Below are 15,571 nucleotides of genomic sequence, written 5' to 3' on the forward strand. Positions count from 1 at the left end.
GATAAATGACTATGGTTTTTTTCTCCCAATAACCAACTTAGTGGGAAGTTGTGATCAGTTATGGTAACTGATGGTTAAAATAAAAATTGTTTTCATTTTTACACAAGGCGATCATTAAGCGATTGAGAATCGTACGATCAAAAGAATTAGCTATACGATAGCTTGAGAGCATACACGATCGCGTAACGATTTTTCTATACGAGTCACTTGTTTTCTAAACGATCGAGTATCAGTCTATACGATAGACTTTTAGTCATCTCCCACTTACTCGATTGTCAATACGATATGTGATTTCCTCCTTCCTTCTACTAAATCTTACAAAGCCCATAACTCCTAGATTCTCACACCGAGAATACCAAGGTAACCTTCTAGTGGTGTCTACTTCCTGTTTGAGGGTCGAATGGGATTTGTTCTTGTTCGAGGAGATAGCTGAGACGTGACGTTCGTGTTGGTGAATGATTGTGCAGTAAGATCGAGGGAACGAGAAGAAAAGTTCTTTAAGGGTGAGGTCTCTTGATCGTTAGTTGTTTTCCTTTTGTAGCATGCTGTAATTTAGAGTTTTTGCATAACTATTACTGTTTGATTGTAAATGTGTATGTTCTGTCACAATAGGGTTTGGAACGATCTCGCTTCTGCTCACTAGTCTCTTTGTTAAGAGTTCCTTCAAATACAAGGCCAGGTATTGCATTTTCAGTAAATTTATTAGCAAGATATAGTTATTTTCCAACAAAAAGACATTGGAACGGACTTAAGCATATACTCCGTTATCTCCAAGGAATAATCGATGTGAGTTTGTTTTATTCAAATAAATCAAATTTTGATCTAGTTGGTTATGGAGATTCTGGATATTTATTTGATCCACATAAAGCTAGATCTCAAACAGTTTATCTATTCACATGTGGAGGAACTGCTATATCATAGCGATCGGTAAAATAGACCATGATGGCCACTTCCTCAAATCATGCTAAAATTCTTACAATTCACGAGGCTAGTCGAGAATGTGTATGGCTAAGGTCAATGACTCAGCATATTCGTAACACGTGTGGCTTGTCTTCTAACAAAAATCTTCCAACAATATTATACAAAGACAACCGGGCTTGCATAGCCCAAATCAAAGGAGGATATATTAAAAGAGATGGAACAAAGCATATTTCACCGAAGCTTTTCTACACTCATGATCTTGAAGAAAATGACGACATCACTATATAACAAATTTATTTGGAGGATAACTTGACAGACTTATTTACAAAGGCATTACCAATTGAAACTTTTGAAAAATTTGTGCACAACATTGGAATGCGAGGAGTTAGAGATTTTAAGTGATGTTTTCATGAGGGGGAGTAAATATAGTTGTATTGTTTTAGGAGTATATATTATATGAAATATGTACTCTTTTTCCTTCATTAGGGTTTTTTTCCATTGGATTTTTCCTAGTAAGGTTTTAACGAGGCATATTTCATATATATATGGGCATCCAAGGGGAAATATTATGAATATTATAATAATAAATAGATGCTCATTGCTTAGTGTCCCAAAAGCCATGTGTCACCATTCATATTGTCCATATACCTTGTAGTTATTTATGCTTGATGTCCATGTAAGTCCACATCCTACTTGCCATTTGCCTATAAAAAGTTGAACAAATTGGATCTTAATATCACACACCAATTGGTAAGAAATCCACTTTAAATTCCACTAAATTTTCTATTATCCAATTTATAATTTTAGTTATTTATTTTAAATTATATTTTATTATTATTATTATTATTATGTTATATTTTCTCCATATCCGTGTTCTCGTTGTGCTCCTCAAATTCACAACACATATTATCCTCCTCGAGGTCCGTTATAAAGATATTATTGAGTTTAAATATTCTATTATAGGCCATTGATTTTTTTTTTTTTAAATCGTATTCAATTTTTCTTAAATATCTTCCATACGTCTATTCATCCTTTTGAAAGTTCATAAACCTATTTGGTCTTATCTTGATTTAAAATTTGACTAAAAATTCAAATATTTAGTTGGGAAGGGTGAAAACCATAGTAAGATAATAAAAAATATTTATAATTTAAAAAAACTCAAAACTACCAACCAAATAGTTATCAAACGTGATGAGAAAATGTAAGCATTTTAGTCATTTGGTGCTTTCAATTTATTATTAAAGTATTATATTTTCTCATTCTTACAATAACTAAAGGTTTGTTTGGTAAAGAATTTGAAAACAAGAAATTCGATTGAAACATAATTGTATTTCATGTTTTTCAAATATATGTTTGGTAACAAGTTTATAAATTAGATTATAATTTAATTAATTGTTAAAATGTGTTTGATACTATACATGTATGAATCATAAAATTAGTTGTAGTTACCCACTAATATGTAGTTGACAATAAACTACTATGAATTTATTTATGAACGTGATTTATGTTAAAATAATTTATATTAAATTACATAATACATTTATATATATTTTTTTAAAAAAAATTGAATTGAGTTTCTAACCTAATATGTTGTATTTCTAAATATTATTTGTATTCCTAAATATTATAACTCTGAATTTTAGAAATTAAAATTCAAAATTTGGATACAATGAAACATAAAAATGTTTTGAGAATTTGTATTGTCTAAATTAATTTGAAAATAATTTTTAGAAACAAAATCTGGATTGTTGGCCAAACAAATATTCGTTAAACTCATGAATTTTAAAACATAAAATTGTTGACCCGAATATCTTATGCCATTTTTCACAATGTACAATTTATTGGTTAACCCTTTGAATGGTTTCGTTAGCTTGGGCTCAAATGACTAACATTGGGCTGGGCTGAGCCCACGAACAAAAAAGGAGAATTGTAAGAAATGCCTACCCAAAAAACTCAACGTTGAAAAATACCTACTTTGTTGTCAATATTGCAAAAATGCCTTACCAATTTTTGGATAGGAGTGAAGGATTTTTTTTTTTTGCCAGTTATACCTCAAGTATATATGCTCAATTATAGGCAGGTCATCCCTATTAGCAGAATTTATGTTACATGTGTTCTTGTTGATTTTTTTAAAATTTTTTTCCATTGCTATTTTGTGTTTTGAAATTAGTTATTTATTTGAATTAAAAAAAATATTTGGTGTAATTGTTTAGATTTTGGTTTGTATATGTTCGCCCGAGGTTTATGGAGAAACTTGTTTCATGGAGTTGAACTTGAGTTGATGTTGATTTGATGCAGATGTGGTTCGGTCTCTAATACTTGATCCTCTGATTCTCTCTGAGGTGGATGCATACGCTTGACTTGGGGAAGCGAAGCGTGTGATATTCCTAAAGTTAAAGTCTTGGAAGATTCTTTGGATATTCAAAACTTGAACTTCAAGGAGTGGTTTGGTCTTCAGGAGTCAAGTAGTCTTTGTTGGATTTTATGCCCTAAAACTCGTAGATAGTAAATATTATTAATTGACCATCATCAATAAAGAGTTATAGATGTTAAATCAGTAAATTTTATTGTCGTCTATTTTTTCTAAATAACTCTAAATCCAATAAACTAACATTCAAGGCTGTCTTTGTGGATACATCAGGGATCAATGTTCAAGATACGGCTTAAAGGGTCTATAGTATAGGGATAAGGCTGGATACCTTATCCTGGTAACACTATGGATACGATCCACTTTGTATTTGATACAAATGTAATGATCCAACGCGTTTGTGTAGGTGACACGTGATTGGGGGTATCCTATGCAATGAGTTTGTATAAGACTGGACTGTGAAATAGTAACCACTAGATGTAATATCGTCGATTATTTGGTTTCTATTTCAATAGAATGACCTAGGTGACTTAGTCTTATCCTAAATATATTATGAACTCCTGTTCACGAGACTTGTCCTTTAATTTGTATGGGCGAGGGTGGTCAGATCGTCGACCCAATGTGCCTACCATTTTGGGGACAAGACCGAGTAGCGAGTTGGAACATAATAATATAAGATGGAATTCACTCATTTCCTCCTTGAGGTAAGCAATAAGTTTTCCCTTAAGTGGTGTCTCTAGGACTTGAACAAAAGGCCCTACCCTCTCATTGGCCCTAGAGGGTTTCTATTTATTGGTTTGACCATAAACAAGTTGTTCACTAGAGGAGCACTGATACTTAAGGAGTAAGAAGTAACCCAAGGGTAAAATGATAATTTAACCCAGTTGGGGTTACAAACACTCGTGAAGGACTAACTTGCTAGTATTGGTCTATATCCGTGGACACAAAAATATATCTGTAGTGATAAAAGTGTAACTGTGGGTCTTTAGTGGAGTGTAGCCACAGTTAGCGAATATTGATTAACCAATTAATCTCATATCGTTGGAGCTTCTGATCTACAGGTCTACTAGGTCCCCTCGTTAGCTCATTAGAGAATACTAAAGAGGGATAATTTGAATTGTTCAAATTAATTTGAGGAAACTATATATTAATGTGATTAATGTATAATTAATTATGAATATGATCTATAATCAAATTAAAAAGTAATAATTGAATAAGATTAAAATTAATTAATTCAAGTGAATTAGATTCATAAGGAATTAATTAATAGAGAGGTTTTGCACATATTCATGGGATGTATATGATAATTAAATGTATACACTAAATCAGGTTTAATATATAAGTAGTTATTTAATTATTGTGCAAATCAAAATTAAATAAGTGTTATTTAGTTAAATGGGATAATTAATTAAATAACTATTATTTAATTAATTATAAAAAAGGAAAATATATTAGAAAATATACTTGGTCATTCTCTATATAAAAACCTCCCCATGGCCCTTTGGAATGCACTGAATACACAATTCTCATGGTAGAGAAACTCTGACCACAACTCCCTATTGTTCTTGTGCAGAATTTTCTCCGAGCCTCCCTACTCTTCAAAACCTTATTTTCCTCTCCCTCTCCCAATAGTTGGATATCATCCATATCTCTATTGGAATTACAGAGAATAACGATGTAACTCTTGTGGTAGTATTTGAGATTGCTAAAAGAGTTGTTTGTGATCAAGACCGTTTGGAGATCTATTCATTGGAACCTTGAAGAGGATTATTCGTGGCACTTGGGGAATCTACAAAGGTAAGAATCGTTCTAATCTTTTCCCTAATGCATACTAATTTATGTGTTTATCTATTACGTCTAGTACAACGATTTTGTTTATTGTAAAAGTTGAATCGCGAATGCAAAGCGATCTCACATGAGAACGCTTCCAGGATTTGATCCCTTTAGTCTTCTAATTGTAGAGAATTCTATCTAGGCTTTATGGAGTATAGAATTCCTGTCCCTCACAAATGAAGAGAACTCCTCTATTTATATAGTTCTCACGTGGGCTTAGTGGACTTGGGCTTGATTGGTCCATGAATATAGCTCTTGGGCCCATTTAATTGGATTTGAGCCTAATTTTGGCATTTGGGCCAAATTATGCCTATTTTCGGTTCAATTTGTTCTTAGCCCAAATTATAAGATTAAATTGGACCAAATTAATTTCATCCAATCCAATGTCCATGATGAAAACAAGTGGCATCATCGGGACTTGCCAATTTATGTATTCAATTTCAATTTAGGACACATGTTAATTTTTAATTAGTCTCAAATTAAATGATTTATAATTTCGTCATTAATTTGGTAAATGATGTGACAATTTTGTGATTGGTCCAAAATTTCTCATTCGAAAAATGCTCATTTTCGAGATTTATACACATGTATGAGTGAATGAATTTCGTAAAAAATAAAGTTGAATCAAAATACAAGTTATATGTTATTTACTGTTGACTCCATTTGATATGTTCATTTAATCAAAGTATGAATTTAGTATATAAATTTAATTAAAATTTGGAATAAAGTTTGGAACATAGCCAAACTTTAATTTGAGACAATTTTAAGGTCCTATCCACAATTTAATTTGTTCTGAGGATAAGAGTCCAAATTTTGAGATTTGAATTTGGTATAAAATCTGGAGTATGACCAAATTCTTTTAATTTAATAGAAATTTCAAGTTTTATCCCCAATGAAATTTGATTTAGAGATAAAAGTTTAATAATTTGAATTTAGTATGAAATTTGGAATATGACCAATTTTCTGTTTTTAACTCAAAAGAAATTTCATATTTTATCCACATTCTATTTTGATTCGGAGATAAAAGCTCAATCATTTGAACTTGGGATGAAATTTTGTTATGTGCTCAAATTTGAGATAAGTAGAAGTGTTATTCTCAATCTTGACTTGACTTGAGAATAAGAATTGACAAATAAAATTTGGGCTACAACCAAATTTTAATTTAACATAAAATTGAGATTTTATCCTCAATTTGATTTGCTTTGATTTAAGAATAAATTTAGAAAATTTAAAATTTGGATAAATTTTGGAATATGGTCAAATTTAAAAGAAGTTTAGATGAGGTGCACCTACCCACTCATCAATCACGGTGTTCAACTGGCTTGTAGTGATAGATCCCTGTCGTATTGGAATTAGGCGCCCATCTATTTACGATTGTCAAGTAATCTCTTCAATGTTCAATGCGACTCAATGTTAGAACATTTCTGAATAGCCTTAATATCTAATCTCAAGCTAATCATGCAAATTCACATCGTTTCAAAAGTTCTCTCTCTTTTTGAAATTAAAGCAAAGAAAATCAAATTTAAATAAAAATCAATTTTCTAAATTGAAATGATTTTCCTTGGAGATCTACATCAATTAGGATTTAAAATCTTTCCATAAATTGGCTCAACCCAATATATATATTTTTTGTTAACTTCAAACACGCCATAGGTAATTTCCCACCCAATATTCAAAGAAGTTTCACCCTTCCTTTTTTGCCTTTTTTTTTTTTTTGCTTATTTGTTTTTCTTACTGCCATCGGCCGCCGCCCCTCTCTTGGTGACCTCCACAGCCGTCGCGCCGTTCGATGCCCACCAAACACCATGAGAAATGGAGATGTCTTTGTTGCCTCCACGTCTGAACCGTTTTCCAACTGTCATTTGGTGTAACTCCAACATAAGAGACGCTGTAAATCAAGGCAATGCGTACAAAGCCAAGGGCAGATCCGAACGACCGTGGTGAGCCTCTGCCGGACTGGCGGACCGGCCGTATCCCAACAGCGAACCCCCAGGTGAGCGGCCGACAAACCGGCCGTATTCCAGTAGTGAACCCCTAGTGAGCGACCGACGGTGTCTCTTCGCGACATCAAAGAGATCGACATGGGTTTTAAGCGGCGGCCGTCGGACAAGACAAACGGTAGGGCTTATGGTCGTAACAAAGAGGAAGATGTGAATGGGGGGACTGCGACTGAAACGGAAAAAAAACTAGGCTTTTGTTATTTTTTATTTATTATATATTTTCTCTTTTTTATTTCTTTTTACTTTGTTTTCTTTTCTTTTTTCCTCTTTTCTTTTTTTAAAATCCATTTGATTCAATTTTTTTTTTTTAAAAAACAAATCTCTTTGAAATTTTCTATCACCCTATTTTTTACTTTTCTAATATATATATATATTTCCTTAATTTATTAACTTGTCCCCGTTTTTTACAGATTAGCAACTTAAGCCTCGAGGGAGTAACCATTTTTTTTACCTCACCGACTTCTTTATATCTTTGCAAAAGGTGAATTTTTTTAAGCAGGGATACCTTGATACATGGTTTTCGTCTCGACACACATAGGGATGATCTCTGAACAAACCCTATTGTATCACTTCTTGATCAACATAGGGATGACCTTGGAAAGATGTAAAAAACCCTATTACATAACTGCTTGATTAATGTAGGGATGACCCCGGAAAGGTTTAAACAAACCTATTACATAACTGCTTAATCAACGTAGAGATGATCCCAGAAAGATCTACACAACCCTACAATACCACTTGTTGATCAATATAGAGATGACTTCGGAAAGGTCTAAACAACCCTATTACATAACTTGATCAATGTAGGGATGACCCCAAAAATGTCTAAAGGACCCTATTACATAACTGCGATCAATATAGGGATGAACCTGAAAAGGTCTAAACAACCCTATAATACCACTTGTTGATCAACATAGGGATACCAAAAAGGTTTAAACAGCCTTATTACATAATTGATTGATCAACGTAGGGATAACCCCGGAAAGGTCCAAACAACTTTATTACATAACTACTTGATCAACGCAGGTATGACCCTGAAAATGTCTAGTCATCTACTTGGGCTTAGAATATAGTAAAGCTTCGTGGAGGTCACCTATTTTTTATCTTTCATGTCTAATTTTCTTTGGATTATGGCGCCGAGACTCATTCTTCACCTATTTTTTATCTTTCATGTCTAATTTTCTTTGGATTATGGCGCCGAGACTCATTCTTTTATGGTGATTTTTTTTACAGAATAATAGCTCACTTTACTGAATGCATCTCGTCTGGTGAGAGATACCCCATGATTCTTGCAGATGGAGGACAACCAATAAAAGATGGACTTAGTTTTCTTGTGGAAAAGTCATTAGCTGACCCTTTTGCAGATCGTTGGCCAAGTTTAGACAATAATATGATTCTTCCTAAATTATCAACAGAAATGCTTTTGGCTTAGAGAGAAAGCGTGTGGATCTTACAATCTTCTACTCATGACGAGGCCCCTAACCCCGACCAAGTATTAACTCTCGAACGTCATATAGTCGAGGGCCAGACTCGCTGGAGCATCATAATGAAGGTCTCTAGAGAATTTAGCATTACTAATTATTATTGGGAGTGACTTGAGTTCGTAGTCGACTGAAATGAGCAATTCCTTTATGATGTCAATTTATTTGGTGCGGTGATTACTTCTCTGTACAAATATGATCGTAATAGAGATGTAGTTTGAGCCTTTTACGAAGCTTGGTGTCCTTCAACCAACACTCTTCACACTGTGGCAGGTGAATTATCCATTTCTTTATTGGACCTATGGTCATTTGGGTGTCTTCCAATCAGGTGGAGTTTTTGTGAGGAGGTGATTCCTTCCCTTAAAGAATTAACTGGCTATCGAGACAAGGAGAGATATCTTCCAAAGACGGGTGAACATCTTTTCCAAGCGTATTATCAATAGTGTGCTTGCAGAGAGAAAATCATACAACACCTTCTAAGAATGATTCCCTGACGACCATTAACTTTTGGATTTCATTTTGGTTCCTAAGGGCTCAAAGATATGATAAGTCTACACAGAAGCAAAAGAAAGCCTCATACTCCCAGTCTACTCAAAATCCCAATGGTACGAGGTTCGAGTCCCGAGAATGGTCGAGTAGGGAAAATATGTTATTTGCATAACTCAGGATAAAAGACAACTCGAAGAGTAAAACATATTTGGCTGCCTTTTTATCCGATTGATTGTGCCTTTTTGTGTTTCTACAAAATGGAGGCTATCTTCACCCTTGAGTCTTTAGAATTGCTAGTTTGATGGTCAACAAGACAATCTATAGCCTTACCGTCCCAGTTTTAGCCAATATATATCATGGCTTAAGGCTAATAACAGAAGTTTCAAACTCAATTGGACGCATGTACTCTCACTTTCCTATGTATTATGTCCATGGTTGGCTAGCCCACTATTTTAACATACACTACCCCATTCCTGTAGCCATTCGGGGTCCAAAGATGATCAACTTTTCTGGCGAAGGTGACTCAATCTACTTTGGTGCAAATATTTAATGGCACGTGAATATTTAGAACAAAAGTAGGCACGAGTGCATGACCGATGGCTGATACTCATAATTTCTAATGTAACATCTCAAATTGTTAGGTAAATTTTTTTTTTTATTTAGTTGTCTTGATTATTTGGGTGTTATTTTGAGTGTTGAGGCTGAATTTTAATTTTTGGGTCGAGATAATCCAATCTTAATTAAGTGTTCAAGATCTAAATTTGGATTTAATTCAATTGGTGGATCTATATTTCGGTTTGGAATATTGGAGAAGATTTGGAAATATTGGGATTAATTGATAAAAAGTTTATGAATTTAGGGGATTTGGAGGTTTGAATTTTATTTAGGATTTATTGTTGGTAGATTTAAATTGGTGAGAGAAAATTTATATGATTGAGGTTTGATGTGATGGAAGGGAAGGGATAAGTATATATATACATATATATTAGGGAAAAGAAAGGGAACACACATATATATATGCACAACTTTTCCCTTTTTCTTATTAAATTTCAAAACCCCATATATATATATTGGGAATTATGGTTTGAGAAGGAAATAAAATAATATATATTTAAGTCACCTAGGGAAGCATGTGCAACTATTCACCCATCTTCAACCTTCCTTCCCCCACTCTCTAGCCGACCCCCTCTGCCTCCATCTTTCTTCTTCATGTTAGCTTCATGCCGCCGCAGATCGCCAGCACCCATTCGCTTGGACCTAACCATTGCTATCGTTGTGCCTCACCATCGAGCCACCGGTTGTTGTTTCGTTCGCGCATCGGTCGAATCTCCGGCGTGCAGGTGAGCCGCCGTGCGTGTTCTCTATAGGTCACTGCCGTTCTTGTGGGTCTCACCAAATTTTGATCGGATTCTAGTAAGTGATCGATTTTGTGATTTTGGATTCGTTTTGGGGTGGCTATTGGTAACCCATCAAGTATTGAAATTAATTTGAAGTTTACCCATTTTTGGTTGGGCATTAGGTTCAATTTGGAAGGAAGTTTGAAGGCATGAACGTGGTATCCAATGATTTTAAAGGTGATTTAAGATGAGTTTCATGAGTTTATTATGGAGTTTTGACTTTGGGGTTGATTACCCATAAAGCTTTTGGGACTAAATTTGCTTTATCCATGTTATTTAGATTTTATATTTGAAGTTTTGAAGGGTTTTACTGAGCTGTCCACGGAGTTAAAGGTTAGTTTTGAGGCAATTTTATATTCAAGGTCAATTTGGGTAAAGTGTCATGGTTTCTTTAGAGTGAATCTAATTTTTTTTTTGGGGGGCGGCTTGAAGAGGATAAAATTAATTATATATTGTGTTCTAGGATTTACACCAAGAAGTTTTCAAGCTATGAAGATTGGGTTGATTCATTGAGCTAAGATAAGTAATTTACTATCGGTTTGCGCTCGAACCCTAAGTTGATGTTAAGACTGGGAATACACTGAAAGCATGTTTATTACATTATGTTATTGCTTGATATGAACTTGGACGATGTATGTTGCATGTAGATTGTGGTGGTTGTTAGATTGTGGTGGTTGTTATCATTCCTATCGGACTGTGTTCACTGAGTATGATTCGCCATCCTTATGGGATCGCCACCTACGATCATGTTATTGCAACTCTTCGGAGTCACTTGTTTTATGAGGGTGTGCCTTTGGGTTCGCCCCTTATGCTTATATTCGGAATGTACACCTTTGTCTTGATAGGAAAGTTGACAGGTACATCTAGTGGGCCACTTATTGGGTATTTTTTTACTCACTCTACTATCTACATTTTTTTCCGGTAAAGGAAACGGCAGAACGACAAATGACAAGAAGAATTCGTGACCAGGCCTTGGGACTAGATATCGCTTCCGACATGTTTTCTTTTCATCTTTTCATGTTTTCATGTTTTAGTTTAGAAGTTAGACAATTAAATTATTTGTTTATTTGATTTGGTTATTTATTTAGTTTATTTTTGTAAAAAAAGTAAAGTTAGAGGTACCCCGAACAGAGACTTTATTTATTTTTTTTATAGGTTTTATAATAAAAATCTATTTCATTCTTTTGAATTTAGTCAAACTTTGTGAAAATATCGTTTTGAGATTTATGCATGCATATAGTAATGATCTGACTCCCATTCTAGAAAGTCGGGTCATTACATTTAAAGTCTTGCTATTTCACCAGTATGTGATCATGCTACCTAACTTCCTAATATGAGAACGTTTGGACTATAAAATCGTATAGCCCTTATCGATTTGGTCGACAATTTAACTTTTACTAAGACATCCCTAATGATATAGGGGGTATATCACCTGCCACACACCAAGAAATATGTTATATCATTGGAGAGTATGCATGACATGTAAGACATTATCTCAAGTATTTCTACCTGCTCGCTTGTTGGAGCCATGCAACCATGTTACACCACACTTAGGGATGATCATTGAAACTGCTAAAACTGAACCGAATGCTAACCAAAAAGGAACTGAACCGAAACCGAATTAATGTAGTTTAGTTCTGTTTGATGTATGTTGGAATTGAATTATTGCGATTCGATTCGGTTTCAAATCTAAAAACCGATTTGAAACCGAACCGAACAACTTTTTAATAAATATATTAAAAAACAATATAATATAATATATTGGGGTTGTACGGTGAAATAACTCACTTTCAACTACTCTTGAAAAGGTTTAAATCTCATTTTGGTCTCTAAACGTTTAATTGTGCTTTATTTTGGTCCCTTCAAAATGCCCATTTTGGTCATTTAACTTTTTAGATTTTTGAAATTTTTTCATGAGCTTTTGTCTATTTTAGTCCGTAAACTGTTATGGATTTCAATTCTATAAGGATCATCTTTTTTCTTAAACTGTTTGCTGATTTTTGGTTGAACCATAAAAACATGTTTGCTCTATATTTTCCTCTTAGAACTCATTCTCCTTTTCAACTTCTATTTGATTGTTCTTATATTGGTTCTCCTTTGTATATTGTAGGCATTAGGTAGTAGGTATGATGTCGACGAGCTTGACCAATAGTGATAGTAATACTAAGACTGATAGCAAGTGCAACTACTGCTCTAATGTGAACGAAAATGATGATGTTGTTGAGATTAGCATGCCTCCACAAGAATTCCAACCAGCTTGAAAAAAGAGGAAAAATACGTCTACGGTATGGGATCATTTTACTAAATGCTCTGAATATAGTGATGATGATCCACATGCTAAATGTGATTATTATGGAATGGTGTATGCATGTCATCCAAGAAGGAATGGAAATTCAACTATGAGAATGCATCTTGAACATTATTATAAAAAAAATTCTTATAAGATAAAAGACAGTAAGTTAGATATAACACAAATGAAGTCAACTATAATATGTTCACTATTGAGAATGCTCGAAGACTAATTGCTGAGATGATCATAATTGATAAATTGTCCTTTAAATTCGTGGAGAACGAGGGATTTAGGAGGCACGTGGAAGAGACTTTGATTTTAGTAGAACCAAAATTTGTTATTCCTTCTCGAACTACAATTGCTAGAGATATTTTAGGAATATATGCTAGCTTGAGAAAACAGTTGAGAGACATTTTTATGGAGGAAGGATATAAAGTCTCACTTACGACTGATACTCAAAATATTAATTACATGGTTTTGACCGAACACTTTATTGATAGAAAATGGAAGTTACATAAGAGAATTATTAGTTTCTCTCAGATTGAGAATCATAGAGGGGAGACAATAGGAAAAGAGGTGGAGAAATGTTTGAAACAATGGGGTATTTATAGGGTTTTAACGTTAACTGTTGATAATGCTTCATCAAATGATACAACCATTGCTTATCTAAAGAAGCGTTTTAAACATGGGTTTATGTTGAATGGGGATTTCTTGCATATTAGGTATTGTGCACATATATTGAATTTGATTATCTATGATGGTCTGAAAGATGTGAATGATACATTGATTCGAATTCGAAGTGTCGTGAGGTTTGTTAGATCTTCTCCTGCTAGACTTGCTAAATTTAAGAAGTGTATTGAAGAAGAGAACATATCTAGTAAGAGTATGTTGTGTCTTGATGTTCAAACTATATGGAATTCTACATACTTGTTGCTTGATGCAATTGAAAAGTTAGAAAAGACATTTGAGAGGTTAGAAGACTGCGACACAATCTACATGAATGAAGAGAGTAAACCAACCACCAAAGATTGGGAAATTGCTAGTTTTTTTACTAAGTTCTTGTGAAGTAACTGTTAGACTTTCAAGGTTTTTTTTAATGTTACTTCTAACACGATCTTTCATAAGATTAGTATTATTTAGAATTGCATAAAAAATATTCAAGTGGAGCTAGTCCTGATAATTTTCTTTTGCATGACATGTCTTTGAAAATGCAAGAGAAGTATGATAAGTATTGGGGAAAAGCGAGAAAACAAATTTCTTTTTGTATATCGCTTTTGTTTTGGACCCACGTTACAAGATGAAATCTCTTATGTATTGTCTGAATCAATTATTTGATATGGATACAATAAAAGAAGTGGGAAATAAGGTGGAGTCTGTTTTGAGAAAACTGTTTGTCGAATATACTTTGTGATTTGGACCCATTTTTCATCTTCATGTTCAATTTCATCATCTCAAGTGTTGAAGGATTGTGCAAGTATGAGTCAATCTTCGGTTTGTAGTGATAGTAGTAGTAGTAGCTCTTTGAGTACTACATCTTCATCTAGAACTACTACTTCTACTGTTAGTACTACTTCAGACGTTTTTCGTTTTGATTTTGAAGATATGGAGGAAGAGGATACACTAAGTATGGATACAGAAGTTAATATTTACTTATTGGAGCCTCATATTAAATGTGAGGAGAAATTCTATATCTTAGATTGGTGGAAAGGAAATTCTTCTAGATATAAGGTTCTTAGCCAAATTGCGCGAGATCTTTTAACAATTCCGGTATCCAAAGTTGCTTCTGAGTATGCATTCAGTACTAGTGGGAGAGTAATTGATCCTTTTCGTTCCATGTTAATTCCAACCACAGTTGAGGCACTTGTATGTGCAAAAAATTGGTTACGTTCAAAAGCAATTAGCATTGATTTTCAAAGATATTTGGAGGATCTTATAATTGTTGAAGAAGGTTCGTATCTTTAAAACATTCTTTCTATACTTCAAATATATTATTTATATAATTAGTATGTTAACAAGAATCATTTTTGTAGACTTCAAAGTAGGTTTAAAGGTGAAAATCAAGGAGAGGAACGGGAAGGAGAAGAACATGAAGGAGAAGAATGTGAAGGAGAAGGTGGCTTGAACAAGTTTGTAACTTTTGTGTTTGGTGGACTTTGAAACTTTAATGTTTGTAGTAATTTTATTTATGTTTGATGGACTTTGGAACTTTTATGTTTGTATTGTAGTACTTGTATTTATGTTTGATGGACTTTGAAACTTTTATATTTGTAGGACTTGTATTTATTTTTGGTGGACTTTAGAAGTTTAATGTTTGTTGTAGGACTTGTATTTATATTTAGTGAGGTGCACTTTGGAACTTTTAAGTTATTGTTTGAAGAACAAGAACTTTTATGTTTGTAGTACTTATATTTTTTGACTTTGGAATAATTTTAAGTTTGTTGTTGAACTTGTAGTTTTATTAGTAATCCAAACGATACCAAATAATGACTATTTGCAATTGTTATTATTAAACTTTAAACATTTTAATTCTTATTGTTTTTAAATTTCAATATTATCCGTCAAAACTATATTTTTAAATACATTGTTTCAAGTCATAGAAATTTAGAAAATATGAAAAAACCATAAAAAATCTTAAAAAACAAACAAACAAACCACGAAATCGAAGTTCGGTTTGGTTCAAATCGAACATATAGTTCAGTTTGAAAAATACTTTTTGAAATTTGCAGTTCGGTTCGATTTGAGTCCCAAACCGAATCGAATAGAGCCGTGAACACCCTTAATCATGCTACAAA

General features: G+C 33.4%; 1 protein-coding gene and 1 long non-coding RNA gene across 3 annotated transcripts; both read left to right on the plus strand.

The window, feature by feature from the left end:
• The first annotated feature begins 10,207 nt into the window (after window positions 1-10,207).
• LOC120067813 lies at window positions 10,208-11,617 on the plus strand. Of its 2 annotated transcripts, XR_005479026.1 has the most exons (4): window positions 10,208-10,505; window positions 10,612-10,666; window positions 10,770-10,822; window positions 10,953-11,617. It is a non-coding gene; the product is annotated as an uncharacterized LOC120067813 (long non-coding RNA). The 2 variants fall into 2 exon arrangements; XR_005479025.1 differs by having other exon boundaries at window positions 10,770-11,617.
• Window positions 11,618-12,980: 1,363 nt separating this feature from the next.
• LOC120070251 (zinc finger BED domain-containing protein RICESLEEPER 3-like) lies at window positions 12,981-13,844 on the plus strand. The gene has a single exon (XM_039022142.1). It carries the CDS (start codon window positions 12,981-12,983, stop codon window positions 13,842-13,844), a length of 864 nt encoding a protein of 287 aa, XP_038878070.1.
• Window positions 13,845-15,571: the final 1,727 nt, after the last annotated feature.

Source organism: Benincasa hispida, chromosome 1 (assembly GCF_009727055.1).
Source record: "Benincasa hispida cultivar B227 chromosome 1, ASM972705v1, whole genome shotgun sequence".
NCBI classification, from domain to species: Eukaryota; Viridiplantae; Streptophyta; class Magnoliopsida; order Cucurbitales; family Cucurbitaceae; genus Benincasa; species Benincasa hispida.

Excerpts from the sequence above, each read along its gene's own strand:
- LOC120070251 (XM_039022142.1), top strand. The coding sequence starts at position 12,981 with ATGTTCACTATTGAGAATGCTCGAAGACTAATTGCTGAGATGATCATA.